The 27,925-nt window shown below is 36.8% G+C and overlaps 1 protein-coding gene across 1 annotated transcript in view; it reads left to right on the forward strand.

Moving 5' to 3' along the window:
* SLC4A8 (solute carrier family 4 member 8) overlaps positions 1–27,925 on the forward strand; it is an 80,087-nt gene that overhangs the window by 51,629 nt on the left and 533 nt on the right. The window contains exons 3-24 of the mRNA XM_053455810.1: positions 4,960–5,106; positions 6,067–6,202; positions 7,661–7,821; positions 9,928–10,116; positions 12,526–12,617; positions 13,951–14,108; positions 14,511–14,598; positions 15,260–15,406; positions 15,934–16,034; positions 16,436–16,610; positions 17,192–17,325; positions 18,132–18,377; positions 18,698–18,803; positions 19,153–19,314; positions 20,210–20,323; positions 20,722–20,883; positions 22,139–22,390; positions 24,027–24,095; positions 24,956–25,129; positions 26,177–26,314; positions 26,531–26,631; positions 27,565–27,666. Coding sequence (XP_053311785.1) covers positions 4,960–5,106; positions 6,067–6,202; positions 7,661–7,821; positions 9,928–10,116; positions 12,526–12,617; positions 13,951–14,108; positions 14,511–14,598; positions 15,260–15,406; positions 15,934–16,034; positions 16,436–16,610; positions 17,192–17,325; positions 18,132–18,377; positions 18,698–18,803; positions 19,153–19,314; positions 20,210–20,323; positions 20,722–20,883; positions 22,139–22,390; positions 24,027–24,095; positions 24,956–25,129; positions 26,177–26,314; positions 26,531–26,631; positions 27,565–27,666 — 3,154 coding nt within the window. The remainder of the gene's footprint in view (positions 1–4,959; positions 5,107–6,066; positions 6,203–7,660; positions 7,822–9,927; positions 10,117–12,525; positions 12,618–13,950; positions 14,109–14,510; positions 14,599–15,259; positions 15,407–15,933; positions 16,035–16,435; positions 16,611–17,191; positions 17,326–18,131; positions 18,378–18,697; positions 18,804–19,152; positions 19,315–20,209; positions 20,324–20,721; positions 20,884–22,138; positions 22,391–24,026; positions 24,096–24,955; positions 25,130–26,176; positions 26,315–26,530; positions 26,632–27,564; positions 27,667–27,925) is intronic.

A 27,925-nucleotide genomic window follows, 5' to 3' on the forward strand; every position in this document is an offset into this window, starting at 1 on the left:
TGCGCACTAGGGTCCAAAGAGACCCCTGCACAGTCAGTGTTGGAGGCGACTGGATGTAAGTATATCTCATGTAGGAAGATGTATTTGGCTGAACACATCTTCTGCAGGTCATTTTTATAGGGGGCGTGGAAAATGGGCAAATGCATTTGGAGGGACATTCTGCAGAATCTCCTGATGCATGTGCAAAACAGACCTCATGAAAATTTAAAGGGACACCCCAGCCATCAAAATACATATGATGGCTGGGGTGTCCTAGTGCCAAAAATGCAAATGTTTTAGTTTAGTCAGGGGTAGGCTGGCACCTTCTATCATTGGCCAAGTGCCCCCATGTAACTATGTAACTAACACACGCCAACTCTAACAGGCATACACACATACTAACCTTGCGTGGAGCATGCTCCTGTCCATGCTGTTTCTGAAGAACGCGAACTCCCCCTGACAAGAACATTTCTTTAAGAGCTGATTGCCAAACACCAATTAAGAGGTGTTATTGTCCCTTTACAAAACCAAAAAATTAAGACTGGGTAGTGATTTTTCTTGTGATAATAATTTAAAGGATACAGCTTTGATACAGACGGGCAGCCTTATGAAAATGATGCTACATTACTGTACATAAAATTGTTTTTAAGTTAAAGATCAGTGTAATGTAATTATGGCGAGACAACCTCTCTATTTGAGCTTTCTAATTGCCTGCTGAATGAGCTTGGCACATATCTGGTTAAATGCGTATGATTAAGTTGCCTACATCGCTTTAAGTTATTAAGTGACAGATCTGCAAGTGGTTGTGTTAGTTTGAACTGTCAGATCTAGTTATAAATATTATTCACATGTCCCCGTTTGACTCTAATTTGCATAACATAAGCAGCATTTTTAATTTGGGGAAATTTGCATATTGCTTTGAATGTACCAAAACTCATTTTTGCTTATAGCCTACAATACATTCAGGCAATATGTAAATAATCAATCAGACAGGTGATGAATTATGCGGCTGTTATCCAAGCAATCTATTGCACCGTATATATAGCCTTGTAACAAAAAAATGATTGCTTACTACCGGAACCTTTCAGCAAAGTAATTGAAGAAACCATGACTGCCTGAGCACAGATATATAAATAGACTACCCTAGATCTTTATTGTGATGTATTTTTATTCCTTTACTACCGACAGGTCATTGTTCACCAGAACTATCTATGTATTTAATGTCCAGAATAGATAAAATGCAGTAGAAAAATGAACACTTAGTCATTTCCCTTTCCCGCAGCCTTCGCATTGCCAAAAGATATTGCTTTTTTATTTTATGATCTTATCTTTTTTTTTCTTTTCTTTTAGCTCTCACATACTTGGATTAATAGTCTGATACATTATACATGAAAAGTATAGCTGTTATTGACTTCGATGGGAGTGAGCAACATGCCAGACTGATGTGTGTACATTGTGTGAATTTAGGAATTCAGGTAGAGGGGGAGGGAATGGAGACTAAATTTGGAAGATTACATTTTAAAAGCAGCCCCAAATGAATGTGTAGATATTTACTGCAAAATTCACTGGAGGCAGGACTTTCAATAAAGTCATAAGTTACTGTTGTGGATGGCTTGGCATGTGCTGAATTGCTAGAGGTGGGAAAGCAAGCTGGAGACATGGAGCCAAGCCTTACTAACTACTGAATATCCACATATCTAGGGTAAGGGCATTTTGGCTGGCTTTGCTTTTGAAATCTGGACCAAGTGTTGAGCTGGAGCCCATGCTGGCTCATTCATCATAGAGAAGGCCCAAAACTGGGTGACTTGGTACCTGCAGCAGAATTTCACGATTAATTGAAAGGAATAAGTATTTGATGCTCTAATTAAATGCTCTGGAGTCTAAGTCTGGTTCTTCACTTTGCATATTTATTTTAGTTTTATTTCATCTGTATCAATATAGTTTCTACATGTTGTGGCAAACTCTGTAGCGTGAGGGCCTTAAATGTAACTTAGGGATCTTAAGCATGGCCCTCAAACTGTGTTATTTATTTGGAAGTGCGCAAATCAAAGACCCCAAAACAAAATCATAAAAGAAAATCCTTGCTCTCATTGGAGCCCTCTCTAGCTATACATCTTTACCTGGGAACTCTCCGGTTTTGATCTGGAGATCTCCAGGTGAAGCACCACTTCTCCGGGTCGACACCTGAATCCTTTATACGTCCCGCTCCCCGCCCATTTGCCCTTTAAATGGGGGTGTTTCCCGCTGACATCAGCAGGAACTCCCACCGACATCATGGGACCACCCGCAGTCCTGGCCGCGTCCCGCAAGGGAAAGCTCCGGGTAGCCGTAGTGAAGAAGTTCCCAGGTATGTATACTTCGCTGGTCCAGACTAACCAACCTAAACACCCACTTACTAGATCTCCCTGCCAGGCATAGCTAACCCAGGCTCTGGAAACCTCCCCCAGATAGAGCACACGAGTCGAGGCAGGTAATGCCACAGTTGGCTCGGGTATCTTCTTCACGGCCTCTCTTTGCCCTTAAGGGGGTTTTAACACCCAGCGTCTGGTGCAGGCTTTATCAAAGTCCTGGACTGGATCCTGTAAACCCAGCTTGGGTATCCAGTCTGCTACAATACTGGCGTTAGCGCATTGGCCCACCTTGGTCCCCAAATACTCCACCCCAGGGACCCTTTATACGTGCACAATATACACACAGGAAATCCCCTGGGACTGTACCGTGTCACAATGTATGTCAAGTGAAATCCCCCCAACACTGCCCTGGAATTAAAAGGGTATCAACTGACTTCATAGATCCATATTTTGTCAAATCTAATATGCGTTTTGTCTTAAAATTAAGCTATGCTGTAATCAACACAAATGGATTGCAGGAACAGCAGAAGTTGCTATAAAACAATATTTGCTAAAATATCTGTTAAAGAAGAAGAAAACATCTGTTAAGGAAGGTTAAAGCTGGTAATTTTGAATTAATGACGAGTTCAAGTAGCAACTGACCGAACCAAACACCCGTGCCAAAGCAGGCAGCCGCTTTTTGCTTTTACAGAAATGAGCAATTTTAGCTCTACGTGTTAATGATTGTCTAGTAGGAAAATTAAATCATGTGAAATAGTCTGTGTTTGAAAAAAGACTTGAGACTCTGCTTTCTAGAAATCTTTCCGTGTGCAATTTTTGCCATTATTCTGTAAATCCCAAATTATGATACTTACAGAGACAATCTAATTTGCTTTTTTATCGTCAGAGTATTCTTCGAAGCGTGAAGTTCAGTCTGTAGATTTCCACTAAGCAGATGGTTATCATGAAGCAGCAGTTATTGCTTTGGTATCTCAGCCTCAAAGTCATGCCCTTATCTTGTTTCAGCTTCCTACTGAGTGCCTGTATCCTTAAATGCTCTCCTCCTCGCTAAGCTTTATCAAATGGTGAATTCTTTTTTGAAAAAGTTGACAGTTCCCAACGTCCTTCATAAAAGGGTGGAATTCTAATGGCCCGTGGTAATCAAAGTACCCTCCTGACAGTAATTACTGTGCTCCTCACAAGCATCGTTGATTATTGTAGTTCAGGACAGTTATAGGTCAAAAATATTTTTGCTAATAAAGCCTGGGAATTTTCTTTAACACTTTTATTACCTATGTGCCAATTTTTTTTTTTTGCTTACACCTCTTGCTTACCATATATTCTTGGCAATGTCCACAGAAATACATGGGCATATTGTATGCTTTTGTCTTGAAAATGTGAAAAATTGCTATAAAATTATTATTTCTGCAGAATCCAGAATTCCTTGTTCTTTCAATAAGTATATGTGAATATATTATGGTTTTATGTTTGCATTGGAGTGTACAATGGGTGTGTTCCCATGACATTAAATTACTTTCTGGTACCCCAATGTGAATGAACAATTCTAGACAGCTTGGGCTGACTAGGATGACGATAAAGCTTCTTTCTTATACCAGCAAACACAACCTGGATAAATAAAGAGATGTTACTCAGAATAGGGGAAATCACATAAAGTGCTTTTAATTATTACACCGTGAGACTGCACACTGTAGAAGGTAAAGTTAATGGTTTGCACACAGCCAGGAATATGAAGTGCCAAGTTGCAAACTCTGTCGGCTCCATCACATATGAACACAGGAGAGTAAATCTCTCGACATCAATCTCAGTTAGGGTTTTGACCCTTTAATGTGCCATTACGTTCCGCCAACCAGAGGCATATTTACCTCGGGCGCTGCCCTAGGCTGGACTGAGGTCAGAGCCCCCATCCACCCGGCAGCCACGGTCCTCACTGCAGTGTGCCGGGGATATGATATAATCTCATAAAGGCTGACAGATTCTTTTAACTTAGTCTACGGAGGCAGCATTTATCCCAGGGGCGATGTTTATCCAGTGCTATCCAAAACACATTTACAGAAAGCAATTCATTGGAAAACCAGTAAAGAAAGCAGATAAATGGTAAAGTCCTTTTGTAAATGCTTCCCAAAGTCCTGCCTATAAAGCCGCTACCTATGGAATTGGAAATATAACATGAAAGGTTGCAGGTAGTGGCCTAGTATGTTCAAATCAGCAAACCCCCCCCAGTCCCCCCCCCAGGTATGGACTACTATTGTAGTTTGGATCTGACTATACATTGTGTTTTACAGCCTACAAACTATTACAAAGTAATATGGTGTTTCACATTGATAAATAGGTCATCTCTGTTTTGAGCTCCATGTTGCATAATATTATATTAGTAGGTGATTAACATGTTTTAATGTGACTTGATGGTTTCTGCCATAGATGACTTGGAATTATGTCATTCTGTTTTTAAAGTGCTTTGGTAGTGTGCCACATAAACTCATTACTTGGATAGACTAAAATAAATTAGGACAGACGTTGACTTAAAAATATATTGAGAAAAAAATAGTGCCACAGCAGCTTTCTTCTGTGTGTAGTGTGTATTATAATAGTGCAATTCCTTTGTAACTAACGTTTCTATATGGGTTTTTAGGACACAGAACTTTGTATGTGGGTGTTCGAATGCCGTTAGGACGGCAGAGCCACAGACATCACCGAACTCATGGACAGAAACACAGAAAGAGGGATCGAATGAAGGGCGTCATACAGGAAGAAGGCCACGATGAATCCTTAGCCCATGGTAAATATTTTGTGAAACATTTTCTCATGCATACCATGCTGCCCGCTCCCTAGGCCAACCATGCCAACTTCCGGGGACCGGGCCCTCACTTCCCATCTCTGGCTGCCTGATTTGCACACCTGAAATGTTAATATGTGTGCAAATGGATTGTAATGAGGATATTTGTAGCAAAACATATTTTAGGAAGTAAAAAAATATGGAAGTAAGGAAAAGATGAGATCAATCTTATTTTAGACATTGGGAATTATTGAAAGTTTGTGTTGAATTGGTTCACCAGTGCCGTGAAAGGTGCTATTTTGGTTCATACCCCACACCCACAGATACCACATACTCAATCAGCAAAGATTGTGTACTCCTCAGGGCATCATCGGATTTACAGATTAGCATCTGCAGAGTTACTAATTGCTGAGATAACCATAGTAGTGCAGGAGAAAACCATTTTATGGTATGGTCTACAGGGAACAGAGACATAGGAAGGCCAACAAATGCACAGTATATGCTCGTCAATACATCAGTAGAACCCGGGTTTGGTTTTGTGTGACAGGAAAAGTGGGAACAACCTCCTAATTATTTTACAATCCAGCACCTTTTCAACAGGCTGCAGAAACTAATGAGGCAACCAAAGTTCTTATTTCCCATTCTCACAACATTTAGGCTAATCTGATTAGTCTCCTATAGAGATGCGCCCTATAGAACCGCAGCCTGTCTGAATGTGTAGAGGACTGCACACATAATACTTCAATGCTACTCTGATGAGTCATCTTTTAGTCATCTTTTGAACATTATTACATGACTTAAGGCTACTTAGTATTTCCTTCACTCAGTTTCTTTGAGTTTATACTGTTTATTTATGGATCCCATTAAGTAAATATTTTGCAGGACATTCCACTCACATAAATTAGATTTCTTCTAGCCAAAATGCCTCAGATACCTCTGACTTTATTGTGTCTGGTTATTTAGATACTCCTTCCCAGCGAGTGCAGTTCATACTTGGGACTGAGGATGATGAAGAACATGTCCCTCATGAACTGTTCACAGAGCTGGATGAGATTTGTGTTAAGGAGGGTGAGGATGCGGAGTGGAAAGAGACAGCAAGGTAACGCATGTGTTCTTTCGCACTAATTAAGTAATAAATATATTGCCCGCTCATTGTAATATGCTTCGTAAAGATTGTAAACTAATTAATACTAAACGTGTAGTACAGGCTAGTCCTTGCACGAATGTAGAAACTGCCACATAGTACATAGTCTCGGTACAATCATTTCTGATGTCAATAAAAGTTAGATAAACCTCCTGGACTGTCCTGCTCCAAACTGATCTATAAATTGTTCTGATTTGCACACATATAAAATAAGTAGGTAATAATGGTGTGCCCTCCTCTCCTTCCCAAATAAAGAAAGCTATATCAGCAGGCAGTGCTGAGAGAATTGCTTTTCTGTTCAACCTTTGTCAGGGTCTTATCAATGGTACATAGGTCTCCTACTTTGACGCCATACTTTACATGGCCATACCATCTGTACTTAGCAGCCACAGCACACAAACAATGCAATCACTTGTGTATTTTCTAGACCTTGGAAACAAAAAAGAGCAAGTGGTAAATGGTTGCTTACTAGTCACCAATTCAATCTGTAAGGTACATATTGAAATAACGTGTGTTCAACCACACACATGTAATTCAGAATTTCCTCATAACAAACACTATCTTCAATTGAAAATCACCAACTTCTCTAAGCAGATCAAAGCAAACCTCCGAGTGGCCAATTCAAATCGAACCTCATCGTTCAATTACTTTGATTAAGCTAAACTAACCGTAAAAAAATGGGACCAGATCTCATTGATCATACTAGACAAATACAGCCAGTACATATAACTTTAAAATCCAACGCTAAAATTACAAACTTGAATTCATAATATTTAATAATATTTAAAAATGAATTAATAACTACAAAAAGGACTTCTGAATAGGTAGGTGGCATTAAGGTAAAAAATTTAATTAATTAATTTGTCATTGCTTTTGGCTTTAGACTCCTCTGCACATGTGTGTTTTACTTTTATAGGGTGTGTTACTTAAATTCAATTTTGTCAAATCTTTTTCAGACAAGTTTTCATTTTTAGATGTATTATTCGTATAGAGGGACACCATTGAATCGCTTTAAGTACAGATGTTTCCACAGGCTTTTATTATAGTAATTTTTAGCGATCATGGTTACAATGATAATGCAATTTGTATCTTCTTTGCTCAAAAAAGCCCAAATTGTTCCTGTAAGTTACAGACCTCGGCATTCTGAGATTTACATATGATACATATCTCTACATTGTAAAGAACCTTCTTTGGGCACAATAAAGGACTATGGCAAAAACTCTGAATGGTTACAAATAGAATTATTGGCTTAGATGTTTATATTTTTATAAATGATTATAAATATTTGTTAAATAAATATCAACTTAAAGGTACATACAGAGATACACTGATAATCCAGTAATTTAATTATTCAGTAATGTTATTTTTCATGTTTTAGTTTTGTAAGTATTAAACTATTTTTAATCCGTCCAGGTGGTTAAAGTTTGAGGAAGATGTTGAAGATGGAGGGGAACGTTGGAGTAAACCCTATGTAGCAACTCTTTCCTTGCACAGCCTATTTGAACTAAGAAGTTGTATCATCAATGGGACTGTTCAACTTGATATGCGTGCAAACACTATAGAAGAGATAGCAGGTATATGATCACTAGCGATAGTTGACGCATATTGGTGCAAATTGTCTGAAGAATGGATTTATGATCTGTTTGGATTTTTGGGTTCTCGTGTATTTTCCTTATATCACTGAATTATACACCTGTGGTGTAGAGGGCACTTCTGCACAAGATTTATCACTGACTCCTATCTGTGCACCTTGTGTTTGCACCATAGTACGACTGCACTTAGCGGAGTACAAATGTAATACAAGCACAGCAATCTGTTCTAAAAATGAGAATGGAGGTTTTTTCTATTGTTCTCCTGTCCTTGCATTAAGTTAAATAGAAGCCATCTAAATATTGGCCCCATCCAACATCATGTATAGCGGGTCTAACTTCACACCATATTCTGCCTTTACTTTAGTTAAACCTTTCTGTAACATTAGAGATTTGTTTTTTATAGCCTAAGATATGGGAGCTTTGATAGACTTGGATGAAAGATGTGTTTCACCCCATACTAGTTTCAGTGCAGTTAGGAACTCTGATACTCTGGCCTTTCACAACTCTGAGAAATAACAATTATAATAATAAATAATAATAATAATGCTCTTAATAATATGCAAGAACAGAACAGTGTAATAGCAGATCAGAGACACTATATACTGCAGCAAGAGCTAAAATAACTTCGATATTGTGAGGAAAATCGGAGTACATAGAACATTAAATGCTGTGGACAGAACAAGTGCAAAAAATAGAACCACATTTATCAAAGGAAAACAAAACACAGCCGCTTTCACAGCTTGGACACTTTAATAAGTAGCCCCGGGGAGATTATTTATAGTGTCCCTGCATCTTGTTTGAAGACTCCCTTGGGTATTGATTTGCAACCGAGTCAACAGACAAACACGGCTACAGCGTATTACTAAAAACAGGTTGAAAACTAATGAAAAGGGCGGTTGCACTTTAAGTTCAGTATACATTTATACAAAACATAATTATCAAAAAATAATTAAACAGTGTGACATTGCATATTGGATCCAGCAGAGTACGTTGATTGCAGAATTTGCATAGCGAGAGAAGAGATATCGCAAAACATAAATTATGCTCTCCAGACTATTTTGGGTTTATCCACTAAAGCAAAGTGAATTGTGTTTGTTCAGGTGAATGGATTCACAAAAAATGTCACAAGTGGTATTCCATAGTGCAATGAGTGAAGTGACTTTCAATAAATCTCCCAGACTTAAATATGCTTTGCACAGAGTCATCCAAAGTATTGATGGAGTAGCATGTTTTTGGTCTGTAATGACTATAATATTACTCAATGTTTGGATGACTGGCAGGCAAATATGGAAGGCGGACAACAAAACTAGAATGAATGTTCAAAGTAAAGAAATACGGTAGTTTTGCTTTGCACTATATTATATATTAATGACACAGTTACTTTGTTGGTTTGTTGTAGATTATTATTGAAAACTGTAGGGTCCCATGACTTTCTTTAGGGGCAGTCGAGCACAAGGCGCAATTACCAGAGAATGACACGTTGCATCTAATTGTATTGCAAGACTTAATCGAATAGAACCGCAAAAGACAATTGCATTGCACAGGAGCCTTTAATCATTCTGTGTACTGATACCGTTAAACTCATAGCAATCAAATTCTTGTTTCTCCTTGAATGAAATTTTGAAATAGAAAACATGTTTGTATGCACACCATAAACAAATATGGTAATTGTATACACACAAATGCACGCTAGGAATTATTCCTATCTTGTTTCATCTGGATCCATTATATTTTTAGTCTTTATGAAACACCTTTTAATGGCAAATATGTCAGAGAAAAGCCATAAAAAAGATTCAGTGTTCAGATAAAGGGGCGGTAAATTATTTTTTTTGCCATCATCACTTATTTTAGCTGTTAATTTACATAGCCCTAGAGATGTTTTTAAAGGGACTTGTTCAAATGTAACTACATGCTAAAAAAAATATTTTCATAGTGACCAGAAACCGTAAAACAGTGATTTTGTAAATGACACATGCCTAGTAATAATTTATTTCTTTAAGACTGCCTCATAATTTTATGTAAAGTCAAATAATTTGCATCTGCATTTTATAAAAAAAAAAATTGAATGCTTTTCCTTATCTATTATAGATATGATCTTGGATCACCAAGAGACATCTGGTGAACTAGGAGATAATATCCGAGTAAAGGTGAAGGAAGCACTTTTGAAGAAGCATCATCATCAAATTGAGAAGAAGCGCAACAATCTTATCCCAATGGTGCGTTCCTTTGCCGAGGTTGGGAAGAAGCAGTCAGAGCCCCATTTGCTAGACAAAAATAGTAAGTTCCTTTTGATACAGTTTATGTCCAATGCAGTAATAAAGACTAAAATGTGACTATATCGTTTTTTGAGATGCAAACTAATGAGCAGCAGTGCACACAGGAATAGTCCTATTATGGTGCCATTATGGCCTTGGTACGTGGCAACAATGTAATTATCACCAACCAGCCAAAGGCCAGGCCAGTGTGCAAAACAAGAAGGTTGCATAGGCAGGGTCTGAATGCTTAGGGTGCGCTTACAAATCCAACCATTGTGTGTGCTGGGGTGTACCCCTCACCCAAAAACAACACAAGTGATGAGCACCCAGGGGATCAACTCTCTCCCCTCTCCAAGGTACTGACTTGATCTTAGCGAAAAGGCAGGGAGATGACCTGTAAAGGGAGGGAGAGGTCAGAGATATCAAGTGTATCATTATACCAACATTGAAACTTGCCAGATAACTCTTATATAAATAGGACATACTTTTGTTTGATCATTTTGTGAAAAGGGTGAAATTTAGGAAGTATGTTCATAATACCATATTTACTTATTTTTTGCAGAATCTGATATGTTTGCTTTGTTATATAGTCTCCAACCAAAGCAACATACGTTTCATAAATTCACAACGGCACTTGTCTAGTTATAAGGTAATATCAGAGAAAAGAACGACATATAATATTCTCCATAAACATGTAGACCCTTCCTTAATCAGAAAAGCCCACAACCAGGCCTCCTCGTCGGTGGACATGTTGGGTGACGCATACTTACTGATACTGCAGATTGGGTCCTGCACTTGCCGGGGCCCCTAGTTATTCCCAGTTCGGCCCTGCCCGCAATGGAGTAATACATTCAAGGAGACATAGCATGACGACAAAGCATAATAGCTAGGATGTTTGAAGATTTATGAAAACAAAAAAACAAGAGATATAGATTTCTTTGTAGAAGAGAAAATGTATTCCTTAGTGTCCACAGAGTGGGAAGCTAATACTAGCACATCACCTTGGCAACAAGGCTAATTCACCTTACAGAGAATGTGAAAACATCATCCCCATCTTGTGTTGGACACCGAAAAATACATCTGATGAATGCATCATGGATAACGTGGATTAATACAAGTATAAAATGGCTTTCTGTGAACAAAATTACTAAAAACAGATTGATGTTAAGAATAGTAGCATGTAAGAGAGGAACAAGAAACTGACCTTGGAATCTTCTGATATCCTTTATATCAGGGGATCCAGCATTTCTTCTAAGGAGGGTTTGTTACTTGTTACTAATGGAAACATTCTACCATGGAAATGTGTTTTTAGTGATAACTGGACGGTTTTTAGTTTTATTAATAGTAGGTTAGTTTTTTTAGATACATACACCTCTCGTCAACACATGGAGTGTGCCCGTCTCTACCAGGTTAGATTATCAGTCCCTGGCCCCTTTAATATGGAGCACCAATATTTGCCCAAAGATATCCTTCATGGTGACCCTAGAAAAATAAACCAAGGATCTGCATATTATGTCTTATGGGAAATGGTTCACTGGACGCTATACTTATAAACAGAATTGTTCCCTTCGGCAAGAGACTGTTGTACCCAGGAGATGGGCGCAGAGATTTAAAGAGCCTAACCGTATTCTGCACGCTTTCTAGAAGGCAAAAAGAAGAAGCAGTCGGCACATACCAAATAATTGTCCTCAGATGGGTTTACTACAATGTTTTTGATTTTGGATTCTATTATTTTCTCTGCAAAGCAAGCTGGTGCACAGCTTACAATCAAGAGACTGCAAACCAGCCAGGACATTATGATAATATTTCGTGGATGTTTTTCAATAAATAATTCAAAGTCTGCAGCCCGGAATTGTGCTTTTCCATTTAGCAAGAAAAAAAAGCCTTGTTTTTTTTTCACATAACTTATATACCGTATTTTTTTAACCCATGCTTACCTGTTCTTACCTGTAGATTTTATGAATGAACCTAAAAGATTAGATTCTACGCATAATTAATTTTATAACAAGCAGATGTAAGAGTTTAAAAATGTGTTATATTTAATAGAAAACTTCCCTATGATGCTGACAAATTAACTACAACAGAACATGTAAAAAAAAAAAAAAAGGATATAAATAAATAAAACAAATTTTAAGAAACATGAAAAATCATTTGTACCCAGATTTGGAGTCTTCACATCAGGAGTAATGGACCATTTTTAATAGTTTCTTTGTTTGCAGATAGATCACCAAAGTTTAGGTAAGGTATTGAAAAAGAGACCTATGATGACCCAACAGTTTAGGTGTTTTTATACATTTTAATATGTTGGCCTAGTAAAATATCAACTTAGACTTAAAAACTCCATCTTCTGTTTGAATTAAATGAACTGCAAACATTGTTAGCATTATCCATTACAATAAAAATAATTTGGTATATCTTTTTTATTTCTCAGGTCTGGCTGTTTCTCCACAACCTACTCCCTCTACACTTGATGTTAAGAATGGTGGGAATCATGACAACAGTAGTGCCGTGGACCTAAGCAAGGTGGGGTTGCTTGTGACATTACACCCTTTTGGACAAATTATGTAGTTAAAATTCCTGCTACCACATATTATTCAAAAATAGCTAAAATATGTATTTTGGCTACACAGGGCAACCTTCTAAGTGTCCTATTATTCTGGTATAATGCAATTTATTTAATTCTTAATCTGAAGGTGCTGGTTACTTAAATTTAAACACATTTGTCATTTTATTGTTTTCTATAAAGGTCCCATTGCATAAAAAAATGTATTACCTTTAAGAAGTTTTTTCTGTTTCTATAACCACAACCTTTTAATGTCTTGTTTTATGTTCCATGACAATTAATAATTTAATGAAAAAATGTTCATAATTAAAGAATTAAGTCTGGAAACAGTGTGGACGTTAAACAATACTAAGAATTCTGTTTCCAATTCATAAGGACAATGGCACCATCAAATGGTGATACTGCAGAAGTAGGGCTTGTTGGGTAACCTAAGGCAGGTAACCTAAGGCCCTCTTATACATACCTGCAGCAACAGTCAATCGGTCTGCTTTTTATGCATTTTGGAATCAAATAAGCATAAAACTAATATATTTTAGACAATGAGACTAAGTTTATTAAAAATAAGTATGGAAAAGGACGCATAAATTGGTTTGATTCCTTAAGCTCTATATGTGTTATATGTGGGAGCATATTCTAGGAATAACAGTGACTGGCTGGTAAGGTACTAACTGCCACTGCACAGGAGATCAGGCAAGCGCCAGTACACCTATACTGTATATAAAAAGAGTTCCAGATCGTGCAAAGAGACCTTGCTGTGATCTCAGACTGCTCCCCCGTTCTGCCTGCTCACACGCATTTCATGCTTGCTGATCACAGTGTGATCGGTGTAGGGGAGGGCAGAGTGAAGACAGTGAGAATTTAAGGCTCTCCCTCTTAAGACAACACAAAGTAATATAAATAAACTAAATAGAGAGCACTGCAAGTAAAACAAATATATTAAAAAAAACCTTCACTGTAACAAACACCTTTAAGCCAGTAGTAAGAAAAATACTACGCTATAGGGTAATATGTAAAGGATGTATGTGGCCCTCTAGAACATAAAAACCTGTGTATGGGGTATAACTGTTATCAGGAGATGTTGCCGAATATAAATTGAGTCATTGTTTATCAGTAAACGTGTAGAACAAATTCAAAGTGTAATTGCAAAACAAAACCCTGACATTATTACCCAAAGCCAATGTATAGCTCAAATAATAGATGTGGACAATTGACCATCCTCACAAACCCTGAAGGAAGCAAGGTATTTTGAGAGATCTTGTGCAGTTTAATTTGATTTGCAGTCTGTTTTTTTAGGTGGACCTTCATTTCATGAAAAAGATCCCTACTGGCGCTGAAGCCTCCAATGTCCTTGTTGGAGAGCTTGACTTTCTAGAACGTCCAATTGTAGCTTTTGTGCGTCTGTCTCCAGCAGTCCTTCTCACTGGGCTGACTGAAGTCCCCATCCCAACAAGGTACGGGTGTTTCTTAATTCGTATATATATTTTCTAATTAATAAGTTGATCTCAAAAGGCCATTTTCCAAAGTTCTGCTGTGTAATGAAATGTAGCACATTCTAGAGTAGAGTAGAATGAATGTTCAGACTGCTCCATAAAACATCTGCTTATGTTTGGCAAATTCTTAATAATGTGTAACATTAGATGTTAATGGTTTCAAATCTCATATCCACCAGAGACACAGGAATATTTTTTGGACTATAAACCTTTAAAAACAGCGGTCCTAGTGAATTAAAATGTAACTTAATTTTTTCAAGAAACCAGGCTCAAAAGATATGTTAAAGCTTGAAGTTAATATGGGGATATGTTAGTTTGGCTTGATGTTTTGCTCATTTGTTTCTGTTTTATTTTGTTGGTCAGATTCCTATTTATTTTACTTGGACCAGTGGGAAAAGCCCAGCAATACCATGAAATTGGAAGATCAATGGCAACTATCATGACAGACGAGGTAAACAAAAAAAAAATATGATATAATATATGATACAGTCATATGGTTTGTTACGTAGTTTTTACTTGGATTATGGTACTTAGTGTGGTTACCGTGACAAGATGTGTTTTAATGATGCACAGACTCCATACATGCGTATTATGTTCCCTTTATTACCTGTGACCCTAACTAGGTAGAAGTGCCAAGAACAATGAGCCCTGTTATATAGTTTTCCTATTCTCTTCAATAACACATTCCTTCTCCCTCATATTGGGGCATAATTCACTCATAGGATATATGCAATAGATTATCAAAATTGTCATTAAGAGAAAAAAAAATATTGAACGTTAAAGTATTATTAAAGTATAATTCCTTTCTGTTCTAACCTCCATGAACGCTTACTGCTTCTATTTGATTGTTGTGGATTATCTTGTATTTTTCCATTTTTGTGAGATTGGAATTGAAAAAATGAATCAAGCTAGAGTAATAACATTAACAGTAATGGAAACACTGTGCACTATAAAGCAATATGCTTACTTAATGATCTGCTCACTTAATTTTATTTACCTAACAACATTGTAACAATGTGCGTGAATTAATAGTATCATTTTGTCTTTTAATACATTTAAATTGTAATTATATTATACACAATTCATAATGTTATTGCCTCGGTTATTTTTAGATTTTTCATGATGTTGCTTACAAGGCGAAGGACAGGGGGGACTTGCTTGCTGGTATAGATGAGTTTCTTGATCAAGTAACTGTACTTCCTCCAGGGGAATGGGACCCCTCTATTAGAATTGAACCACCAAAGAATGTCCCTTCTCAGGTAGGTGCAAAGAAGTAGTAGTAACTATTAGAATGAGAAATAAAGGATTTGTTTAGTTTTCGGGTTGATGCTGAAAGGGGAAGACACCAGTATAGGGAACCAGAAAGCACTCCAACTGTTGCTAAATAATTATGATCCCTGATACTCCAGTAAACATCGGCTTACAGTAGATGACACCACCCTTCTTGAAGACAAATTTGAGCATCATCAAAAGATATAGATTATTATCCTTTGTCACAACCTCTGTAGATATTGGTGGGCTCATCTTGACAAATTGATGAACCTTGCCAAGTCCAGTCCCATTGATTTTAGCGATTGTCTGCTGAACATTGTTGGGGTCCGACAACAAAGTTCCTAACATCTTGCACTAAAACTCTGAAGCCTTCAATAGACTTAATAGTGAACTCTGCACAGTCAGTGCCACAGAGGGCTCCCGTTGAGTACAGGATGTGGGCAGGTAAATACATTTGGTTGTGCTTATACATAGTTATTAAGTCTTATGGATTTATATATTCCATGTATTTTAGGAAAAGAGGAAAATGCCTGGAGTTCCTAATGGCAACGTCTGTCATGTGGACCCAGAACCAGAACCTGAGCATAGTGGACCAGAACTTCAGCGCACAGGAAGGTAGGTGGGAGTGTTTCTGAGTTTTGATAGTACTACAAGCAAAATAATACCGATAGGGACATTGTCTAAGACATGGACACAAGGTAAATCAATCAGATTACTGTGATTCCTTGTTGAATGGGTTCTTCTTGTATGCTGTTTTAGATATGGTTTTTAAGCACATCATACTGTTGGAAATGCTGAATTGTTTTATACTTGTACTCTACACATACATATAGTCTACTGGCATTGTGATTCATAGATAAGGTATAATAAAGGGTTTTTTGCCTTAATGTATGCAATGGCACATTTGTGAAAAACAGGATACTACGTGGGAAGTTTTATAGCTGATTAACGTAGTCTGTTGGTTTGCTGATGCAATAAACTTTGCTCCCTGGTCACTTCGTATTTTTTTATTGCAGGCTATTTGGAGGTCTTATAGTAGACATAAAGAGGAAGGCTCCATTCTATTGGAGTGACTATAAGGATGCACTTAGCTTACAGTGCGTGGCCTCCTTCCTCTTCCTGTACTGCGCATGCATGTCCCCAGTGATTACATTTGGAGGTTTACTTGGAGAAGCAACTGAAGGTCGCATAGTAAGATATTAACGTTTTTGAAAAATACAGATAATATCATAATTTATCATAAATATCATAAATATATAATTTTCATAAGCCTATTCCTCCTAAGGGAAGTTCCCACGGGTGCCGATGCCTTCGGCTTTACAATTCATTCCATTTTCACAATACTCGGTACTTGTGCAGGAGTCATTTTCCCTTTTATAAATCATGGCAAAACAAGAATACATCTGTTTATTTCAGCTACAATCATATTTTAATCTGAATAATCATTTGAGCGTTTGATCTGTTTTCTAACCAGTCAATATAAATAACTATTCATGTAATTGTGCACATATAATGTTTGGGTTCAACAAAATTCATTATTGCCTACTCGGGCATTACAAAAAATATTTTTCAAAAGCTAAAACAGTTTATTTTTTATAATAAATTTCCATTTTTGTATAATTTATGAAAGCATCTCGGGGGGCATCTTGGGGTCTTACTGGCAGTCATATACACACATATACGCTTAAATATCAGAATTTCATGGAGCAGGCTTGTTATTATTAGAAAAATAAATCTGTAGGTTGAGTAAATCTATTTATGTTTCCCTACAGAGTGCAATCGAATCCCTCTTTGGTGCTTCAATGACAGGAATTGCTTACTCGTTATTTGCTGGACAACCCCTCACAATTCTAGGAAGTACGGGACCTGTGCTGGTGTTCGAGAAGATTTTATTCAAATTTTGCAAGTATGTGATTCATATTACTTAAAATTGTATCATAACTGACTCAATGCCACAAAGCAATTGATAGAATAGATGCCTTAAGCAGTTTTAATTATCACGCTCCAGTAAATTACTAATTCTAATTAAATGTAATCTTCAGTTCTCTGCAGCAGCTCCTTAAAGGGCCAAATGATGCCAATCTGTAGATATGTATTTGGAGGCGCAGAGTCAAAGCCTTGCTTTTCCTGCATCGTTTCCTTATTTCCTGTCCCTACTGCTGTAACCGCCGATATTTCCTGTCAGCTCGGATATAGGCATACCACCACTAAGTGCCATTAAGCAAACATCCCCACATGAATATGTTCTTCTTTATTATTAAAGTTGACCCGTTGCTTTTTCCTGAAACTTACATTTTATGGTTTACACGCATAATAAACCTTTGTAATGGCATTTAAATATTAGACTAAGCAACATGTACTTATAAAAAAACCCTCATTAAGTGTATATCATGGGGAATGGTATCTTAATGGGTTTTTTTTCAATGACTGGTTATTCACCTCCATTATCTTATATCAGCCCTGTTTGTGATCTTAGCTTTTATTTTAAATTATTTATTATTATTATTATTATTATACTTTACACTAAACCTCTGAAACAACTGCAATAGTTTGGCAAACAGAAAGCCCAAGGTCTAGGCTGTTCCAATATATATGTATATATTTACTTATAGTACCAGCTGTGATGGTTCCCCTTTAACTTTGTCTTTAAAGTTTGAATGCTTTGTGATAACAGTGCCTCTTGGTTGTCCGTTCTCTTTTAATTTTCTGCAGAGAACATGACTTTTCCTATCTCTCACTGAGAGCGTGTATTGGACTGTGGACTGCCTTCCTCTGTATTGTTCTGGTGGCAACCGATGCCAGCTCCCTGGTCTGCTATATCACACGTTTTACGGAAGAAGCGTTTGCGTCCCTGATCTGCATTATTTTTATCTACGAAGCCATAGAGAAGCTGATTCATCTGGGAGAAACATACCCTGTTCACATGCACAGTCAACTGGACAAACTTACACTTTACTAGTGAGTGCTCCTGTATGTGTTAAGGCTTAAAGAAATGTTTCCTGTTTGTATAGGTATAGATGCAGAGAATCTGATCTGTCAGGTACAAATTAGTGTGGTTTTGGTACATGGAAATTGGATAACTAGAAAAAGAAAAGTGCAGGCAGCTGTCATTGTGGGAATTTTAACATGCATGGGGTAGACATAAGGACATCCCGAATTTAAGACAACACCAAGGACAGACTAAGGTTTCAGATCTTTACAGCAGGAAACATTGGCAGATTAGGTGGGTTCTGATATGTCTTAACATTCTATGTTTCTGTGTATTATTATTGTCCTAGCTGTAAATGTACTGCTCCGGAAACACCATCCAACAAAACATTGGATTACTGGAGAGACAACAACATCACCCTCTCTGAAACGGATTGGGCCAACTTCACAGTTAGCGTAAGTAAATAAATATGGTGGGATCTACACATGGGTGATGGCAAGTACGATGCAAATTGTGTTCCTAGAGTTCTTAAAGCGGCTCTATCTGTAACAACAGGGTACATTATGATTCCCAAAAGTAGTAGGGATAAAGTCTGTATAAAGTCTGTATAAATAATTAGTTGGACTTAGTTTGCAACAGGTAACTTATCTGTTGTATACCTTGTTAAAAAGGCTTTACTAGAATGAGTTACTTGCTACGAAATAGCTCTCATTAGTACAACCCAGTTCTGCGGGGGTCTCAGATCCCCTGGTATGACTAATGGAGCAGTTCACACTGATTTGAATCATACCTTCTCTTTTTAAGGAATGTAGAAAAATGCATGGCGAGTTTATGGGACCCGCCTGTGGACACCATGGACCATATACTCCTGATGTTCTTTTCTGGTGCTGCATCCTGTTTTTCACAACATTCGCATTATCTGGCACCCTGAAAACCTTTAAAACAAGTCGGTACTTTCCTACTAAGGCAAGTGTACAGTGCAGTCTTTTTTTATGTTGTTGAAGTGAATGAAGGTTCTATTTAAATGTCAGAAAATAGTACAAAATATATTTGGTATAATGGACTTGGAATTCAAGAGTCCATCAAAAACATTATGATTATTTTCTTTAATATTTGAGTATGCTAGTCCATGTCTGAATTTTATGTCATAACCCAAGTTCTACGCGAAACATCATTCAGCGTGATGGCCCATTGGTCTGCTCAGTGGGCTAGCGTGAAATAGTTGTGCTAGAAATTCAACTTGGAATTCTGTTGCTAAAGAATAATGCATTTGGTCATTGTGAACATGCTACAGATGGCTACAGATGTCCAAACATTTCCTTTTTTACCTAGTAGTTTTCCTGGCCCCTCAACAAACCAAACTGGCTTGCAGAGTTTTCTGTCTGACTCATTAATTAATACATGAATTACCCAGAAAAATAGATACTTGTACCTTTTTAATATATACACTATGAATTATTATTTAATATATACATTTATTATATACATTATTATAAGATGTTCACTTTTCTTTTTGGTAAATGAATGTGTTCCATGGTTAACCCTTTCACTGCTGTTATTCCCTTTATAGGATTTACTAATATTATGGTCTCTTCACTAAGTAAGGACTTTGCAGGAGTTTCTATTCCTTGATATTACTTTTGCATTATCAAGGGCAAATCACAGTGAAGTTCTCCTGCATGGTCTGAGTTGACCCTGCATGATGAATAAGCATTATGGGAAATTCTTAAAACCCTCCTATTTGATTTGTCTATGCAATATTATTAATTATGTTTATTATTTATTGTGATATCAACAAGTTCAAATGATCCCTCTTTAGTGAATGGAGCTCGTTACAAACTATTTGTGTTCTTCACTATAGGTACGGTCAATGGTGAGTGACTTTGCTGTGTTTCTCACTATCTTTTCAATGGTAGTCCTGGACTATTTAATCGGCGTGCCCTCTCCAAAGCTTCAAGTTCCAAATGAATTTAAGGTAAAAAAAAATTGGGCACTGCCGTGCTTGCCTATAATATGCCTGAGAGACCTATATCGTTTTGAAAGTTTGCAATCCATTGTACATCAGTTAGCCAATAAAGGTATCATCTTATCTCTTTCAACGAATAAAACAGTACAACTCTATTAATTTGCCTGTGTTTGCTTTATAAATCATTTACATATTATAAAATTATATAAGAAATTACATCTGTCAGGCCAAATGTATTTTTGATTAATGAAGTTTTGAGCCCAATAGTTAAGTTAAATGTGTACATTGCGCTAGTATTTAGTTTAGCTTCAGGCATATCTAATTGCCAATATTTACCGTTTTTATGCACTGCTGTAGGTTTTATTATAAAGGAGTTCTCTCTAATGAACTGAACTACTTTATTACAGCCGACAAGAGACGATAGAGGGTGGTTTGTCAATCCAATTGGAAGAAACCCTTGGTGGACGGTTTTCCCCACAATAATTCCTGCTCTGTTGTGCACTATCCTCATATTCATGGATCAGCAGATCACTGCCGTGATCATCAACAGGAAGGAACATAAACTGAAGGTTTGTTGACAAAATTGCAGGCAATTGTTTTTTAAAAAGTGCCTGTACTCACCTAGCACACCTCAAACACTCTGATTTGGACTAGTGTATACTCTTATGACAGGATGACCCACATTTTAGTAGCAGCTGATTTTTCTTTATGCTTCATAATAAACTCTTTTACATCTTTAAAACTGACTGGACCAAAAAAGACACCAAGAAGTGTTTTGCTTACCGGGTAACCTGCATCCCAAGCCTTACAGATTATTTAAAGTGGGTGAAAATTGCGGAAAATCTCCTGAGTTACTGCAAGAACCTCCACGTTTTCACGTCCTTTCATGGTCGCTCTTGCAGGAGCCCTGATGAGTGAAAGTTTTGCTTGCTCACCAAGCGAAACATACGAGGTTTACTGTGATGGAAATATGTGCTTCTGACCCAAACGGTCATTGAAACTATGGATATATCAAAGATATATATATATATATATCCCGCAATACCTCCTCCACAGACAACAGTTGATGTGACTTTGTTCATTCAAGGCTCGGCAGAGCCCCCCTCCTTATCCCTGACAACTGTTGTTATTATTTATTATTTGAAATAGCACCATCATATTTTGCAGCTCTGTACAATGGATAAACAGGACAATTTGGAGTAATAGACACAAAAGAGAAGGGTCCTGGTCAAATGTGCTTACAATGCTATTAAAATGGCACCACAATTTTTAATTAACTCCTTTTTGTAAATGTACCTTTATTAAATATTGGAAACCCTACCTTGATCCTCCTCTGGACAAGTATTATGCCATAATACTGTCAAATTATGTTAACGCAGTTAATCCCCTACGTAGAAAAACAAATTAAAAGAGCAATTAAAGATATTACGAATCGTTTTCTAGAATTATTTCTAAACATCTTCCAGTTAATATCAATAAAAATTATTAAATTATAATTGACAATTCAGATGAATTGAACATTATCCAAAGTGGGCTCTTCTTCTGAGGTATTTCTCAGTATAATCCTGGAAGAAATTAATAAAATAAAAGCTCTAATATGCACAGAGCAACATATGATTAAAATCATAAATGTACCGCAGATACCCCAGGTTTTCCTCTGTCACTCCTTCTTTTGTAGTGCTCTAAATATACAACAGAAATTGATTTTAAATTAAATTTTGTAATTAACTTTGTTTTACTAACTATACTTTTTTTTCTTCTCCTAAATGGTTGTAAAAACAGCAGTACCGAGTGCACTAACAGTCATTTCCCTCCTACATACAGAAAGGATGCGGTTACCACTTGGACCTTCTGGTGGTGGGACTGATGTTGGGAATCTGCTCACTTATGGGACTTCCGTGGTTTGTGGCAGCCACGGTCCTCTCTATTACCCACGTTAATAGTCTTAAACTAGAGTCCGAATGTTCAGCCCCTGGAGAGCAACCTAAATTTCTTGGCATCAGGGAACAGCGGGTTACTGGGCTGATGATCTTTGTGCTGATGGGATGCTCTGTGTTTATGACCACGGTGCTCAAGGTATGTTAGTGTTTTTACATAAATAAAATATTTATCGAGACTTATAAAACCATTTTTGTTAGCTGTTATTGTTTACATGTTCCCTTTTCAGATTATTTTGTGTTTTTGCATATAATGTCAATATTTCATAGTTAATACCATGAAAACATGTTTTCAACAATTTATTTAGGAACAAAATAATTGTTACTGACAAAATACCCAAAGCCTGCAAAATATCCTGCTTTACAAAAAAAAAAAACACTAATGGAGTAAAAACACAAAGAAATGTGTATTATACAGACCAAAAATGTCCTAACCTTTTTAGTGTTTTTTTTTTCTAGTCTGATGTATTCAAAGCGTTTAAATGAAAAGTCTCTGTAAGTGTCTACTTTCTATGATGTGTCTTAAGTGCTTTGAGGTTTTTGCTACCGGTACTAGTAATAGGTGCTGAAGTACAAGTGTTAATGGAATTGCGCTTTCTTAACACGATCTTACAGTAGCTTGAAAGGCAATGAATGACTATAAAAGCTCGGGCTTCCTTTTTAAAATAAAGAAAACCTCAAAAGGTCATCTTTACTATTATTATTAAAATGATCATTTATTTATATGTTACCAGCCTCAAACATGAGTGGATAAGAGGTAGTAACTGTAGAATAATGAGAAGCAGAAGCCTTTATCATTCAGTGTCATTCCAGCTCTTTGGCCTTTTTGTTATTTCCGCTTTTGACAAGCATAAGACTTTTTATAACATTCAGAACATTAACAACGTATTTTCTTTAGATTCACCAATAAATTGCTATTAGTGCTCTTATTTACAATTTCAGATACTCAATCTGCATACTCCGTTACAATATATACAAAATTCACATCCCTGTGTCTAAAGCATATGGTCTTTCACTGGACCATTTTAATAAACCTGTTCCAACCAAGTGTCGTGTTTACACCAGCTCACCACGCCTATGATACCTGGCTGCTGACCACCATTTTGCAGTAGTTGTCTGTACACCGCATGGCACAATACTTCAATATAACACAAAATGGGGGTTAACATAGTCCAGTAAAGATACACTTCAAATGTATACCCATCTTTTTAAGCTTGGTTAACTTTTTCACCTTGCTTTGCTCAATACGTTTAACAGATACCATGGATGGCCCATTATACACCTTTTGCATATCAGTCTTAGTTAACCTTGTATTATTTAAACAGTGTTGCATATCTGTAGAATCATGAGAAGCAGAAGCCTTTATCATTCAGTGTCATTCTAGCTCTTTGGTCAGAATTTATTTCCCCTCCCCATTATAGCCTCATATGCCTCCTACAGGCTGCATACAGAATACCTGTTACAGTCTTCCCAGAACTTGAAAAGTTTAGGGATATTTTTTTCCTAGTAATTTCCACGTTCCACTTCCAGACCATCACATATATAACACCAACAGTTCATGCAGCACTTTTTACAATACGTATATTGAAGAGGTATGACAAGCTATCTGCCTCTGGATGCTAACTGTGTAAATGAAAGAAAACATGTAAAAGAAATGTCCGATGGCTCAGAAGCTTGAATTCAGAAAAGTCCAGTAGGCAATTTCCTGTTCCCCTGCGTATGCCTTTTCTATTGGGATTTATTATCTCTTTTTTCATTCTGTATCATTGTTGCAGTTTATCCCAATGCCTGTTCTGTACGGAGTGTTTCTGTATATGGGAGTTTCTTCACTGCGGGGAATCCAGGTACGTGGGGTTCATCTGTGTCTCTGCATCTAATCGTACATGACCTCTGACCTTATGCGAGTTCAGCTTTTATTTTATTCTATCATAACAGATATCCTGTTAGTCTTCCCTTCTCGTCTCTTTACTTGTCATCGTGTTTATATTTTGTTTAAGTACTTTTAATATAAAGCTTTTGTAACTATAATACCTACTGTCTAATTATCACCTACCTCTCTCAGCACAAAGACAGCAGACACAGCTGTATTAAATATTCATTTTAATGTGTCACTGGCCAGGTGTGCCATCCTAACATTGCCATATACAAATTATACATTCACATCATTTATGTATTCTCTCTTATCTACTGCAAACATTCAGGTATTATCGCCCACTGTGGTAATATGTTTATTTTTCAGTTTCAATATTTTGTTAGAATATATAGAATATACAGTGGAGCATGATACAGACTCTGTACTGGTCCTTCGGAGAGAAGGGAAAATATAACATTAGTGTTGTTAAGTGTAGCAGATCATTATTCCCTACTTTATTCCCTGCTTGCTTGTAAAAGTTCCCTGGTGCATTCGGTAATTTTCCAAACGGAGCCTCCTGTGAGGCATATTGGAGGTTGCTTGTCTGTGACAGCTTCTTAAGTTTTGAGCCTCTAGGACAGATGTGGAAACGCCGTGTCTGATTAGAACTGAAGTCAGCTAGATGCTTAGGAGAAAGAACAGAGAAGAAATGAAAAGTCCCAGAAAAGGACGGATAGGACAAACCAACCACCCAATCTAATGATTATAAAAACCTTCCAATGGTAAAAGTTCTTTTTAACTAAACACTTATTCATTTACACGACTAACATACGCTTACAATTTATATTGTAGTTCTTTGATCGCCTCCTGCTTTTTGCAATGCCAGCCAAACATCAGCCAGATTTTATCTACCTGCGACACGTCCCTTTACGAAAAGTTCATCTCTTCACCATCATCCAGCTGACCTGTCTTGTTTTACTTTGGGTCATCAAAGCTTCTAGAGCTGCTATTGTATTCCCAATGATGGTAAGGAAACATACTCCTTATATCTGCACATATTGTTATACATTTCTAATCTGCTGGCATACTGACTGGCTTATTGAATTGGTGTATAGCTTCCACCTAGCGAGGTGTCACCGTAATTCCACTGCATATGGGATAGCAGAACTTCAGCTGTATGTAAAAAGGATATATTTAATGTTATGATTATTTATAGCCATTTAAATATTACAGAATTATCCGGTGTCTATATATACAAAATGCATGCATTGGGGGCCAGGTTTAATCCATTGGTAATTGTATGCATGGTGCAATGCCCTCAAATTGCCCTTTCTTCCCTGCAGTGGATTCTCTAGTAGTGACGTTACTACCCTATGATTATGCGTCACTACACCATAATTCTAACATCAATGATGTTTATAGACGTTTGTACACAATGCATGTAATTAAAACGTAATAGCTGCTGAGAGTTTATTGTATTGCACTTTTTTTGCACTGTTTTTTTAAAGACTGTGTAGCATTTGGTGATAACCTTTTTTTTATAACATGATCTATGGATGGGGCAATGAGCAAATATCATCATATAAAGATAAATTGTGCCCATTTCCTCCTAGCTTTTTATAGAAACCTTAGTTTATGGTACATTTCTGTACACTAGCAATTTCATATTGTTTTGTTAATTTTGTCTGTGAAGGTGTACTTTTGATATTATTTTAACCTGTGCTGCTTGCCCAGTTTTCCAAACTGAGCAGTTTATATGACTTATAGACCAATGATCACATTTTACAGTTTCTCGGTTGTTTTGGTACATTTAGTACCGTCATATAAATCATAAATCAATGCTGTGCAGGATAGGAGATAAGTCTTCTTTTTGTCTTTTGCTATGTTTCTTAAATTTTCTTTTGATCTATGACCTATAGTTTTTTTAGTATTCATTATTAACATCAGCCATAATTGTGATGTGTCCTTGACAACAACTCTATTACACATCTGTTTGATCTAATTTAAACAGGAAACTTCCTTTTTTGTTTTGTTTGTTTTTTTTGTTGTTTTCATTTTTTTATATGGTGACAGGTTCTTGCCCTAGTATTTGTCCGCAAACTGATGGACTTTGGGTTTTCTAACCGGGAGTTGAGCTGGCTTGATGACTTGATGCCAGAGAGCAAGAAGAAAATACTGGAAGATGCCAAAAACAAAGCTAAAGAATTAGAGGTAATATGTCACCACTTAATAACTCTGAGGCTTGGAGCAGCTCATATAACACTGGGGGGTCTGGAAACCAAGATGGTGGGTCCAGGGTAGATGAGTTAAACGCTATTATTTTCTGGAACAACCCAACTCTTCGTGAGGTGTATCAGGATACTTATTCAACCTTCAAGCATATTGCTCTGCATCTGCAATAAAGAAATTCTGTATTTTTTTTTATAGGAATCCGAGAAGATGCTTCTGGCCAGTGAGGAAAAGGGTGTGCAACTTCCCATGGAGACCAGAAAATTATTGAGCAGCCCTGGGAAAAATAATAATTCAAGGTAACTTGGCATATGCTATAATGATTTAATTACATCATGCTTCTGGTAGTCCTGGTTGATATAGTAAGTACATGTGGAAGCTGTATTAAACCGAGATCTGTTTAATATTGTGACTTCCAAGGATAAGATGATTTATTATATCCATTGGGTTTCTTTCCTTGCTGTGTCTGTATCTGTTTACTGTAGCATTTCTACAGATTCTAAACTTGTTGGTTATTCTGAGACACATCTATTTCTCTGGGCTTCAATTGGAGAGCTCTGAGGTGTGATATCTTTATTGGGTTTGAAAGAGGAGGTTATAACCAAGATATCCAGTTCAATTCACCGTGCTTACCAAGGTTATCCAGGGGCTAAGAAAGCACATGCCACGGTTGTCATCGCAAAATACAACTTTGTTATATTGAAATTACTAAATCTGTTCTTTAGAGATTAATTGGAAATGTGCATAATTTGCTATATGTTTTTTTTGTTTTTTTTAAATATATTTTAGTTTTTTTGTACACATAATAAATATAATAGACACAAATACATAAAAAAAACATAAAAAAAGAAAAAAAATGCATACTGTAACAGTATAGTTAAAAGCTATTTTCGGTCTATAGCGTAGACAGAGTGGCATTGTCGTCCTTTATAACTAGGTCTAATAAGGCTAATAGGATAAACAATCGTAACTCTGACTCTATTCCATTATATACTGATACATTGGGGAAAAAATTACATAAATACATAATTCGAGATCGTATTCTATATTTTTCTTCTTTTTTTATTTTATTGTCTGGTTCCACTGTCTTGTTTCTACTGTTCTTTTTCCAGTCTTGTTCACGCCATTCTTTTTGTAGAGGAACTCACTAGTCATTCAATGCGTTTAACTTGCAGTACATGTGATTGTGCAGTGTACATTGTGTGACTTTCCCTGTTATTGTCTCATTCTAGATGTGATCCATCAGACATAAATATTTCTGATGAAATGCCCAAAACTACAGTGTGGAAAGCTTTGAGTATGAACAATGAAAGTTCAAAAGCAAAGGAAAGAAGGTAAATTAGGCTGTGTTTCTTAGAGAGAACAGTTGGAATTCTCAGAAATGATCAAGCGCCATATCTCACCATGATGTCGTTTGTTAAAAACTGGTTGATATGACACTTTACATACTATCTTTGTACTATCTGCTATCAGTGCATCGCATGTAAACAATTATTAGGTGAAAATATGATAATATTGTATTCATAGCTTTGAAAAAGTTTACCAAAAAAAAAATATATATAATAAACACATTCCTGCTCCACCCTCACCTTA

This window comes from Spea bombifrons, chromosome 2 (assembly GCF_027358695.1).
Source record: "Spea bombifrons isolate aSpeBom1 chromosome 2, aSpeBom1.2.pri, whole genome shotgun sequence".
Taxonomy (NCBI): Eukaryota; Metazoa; Chordata; class Amphibia; order Anura; family Pelobatidae; genus Spea; species Spea bombifrons.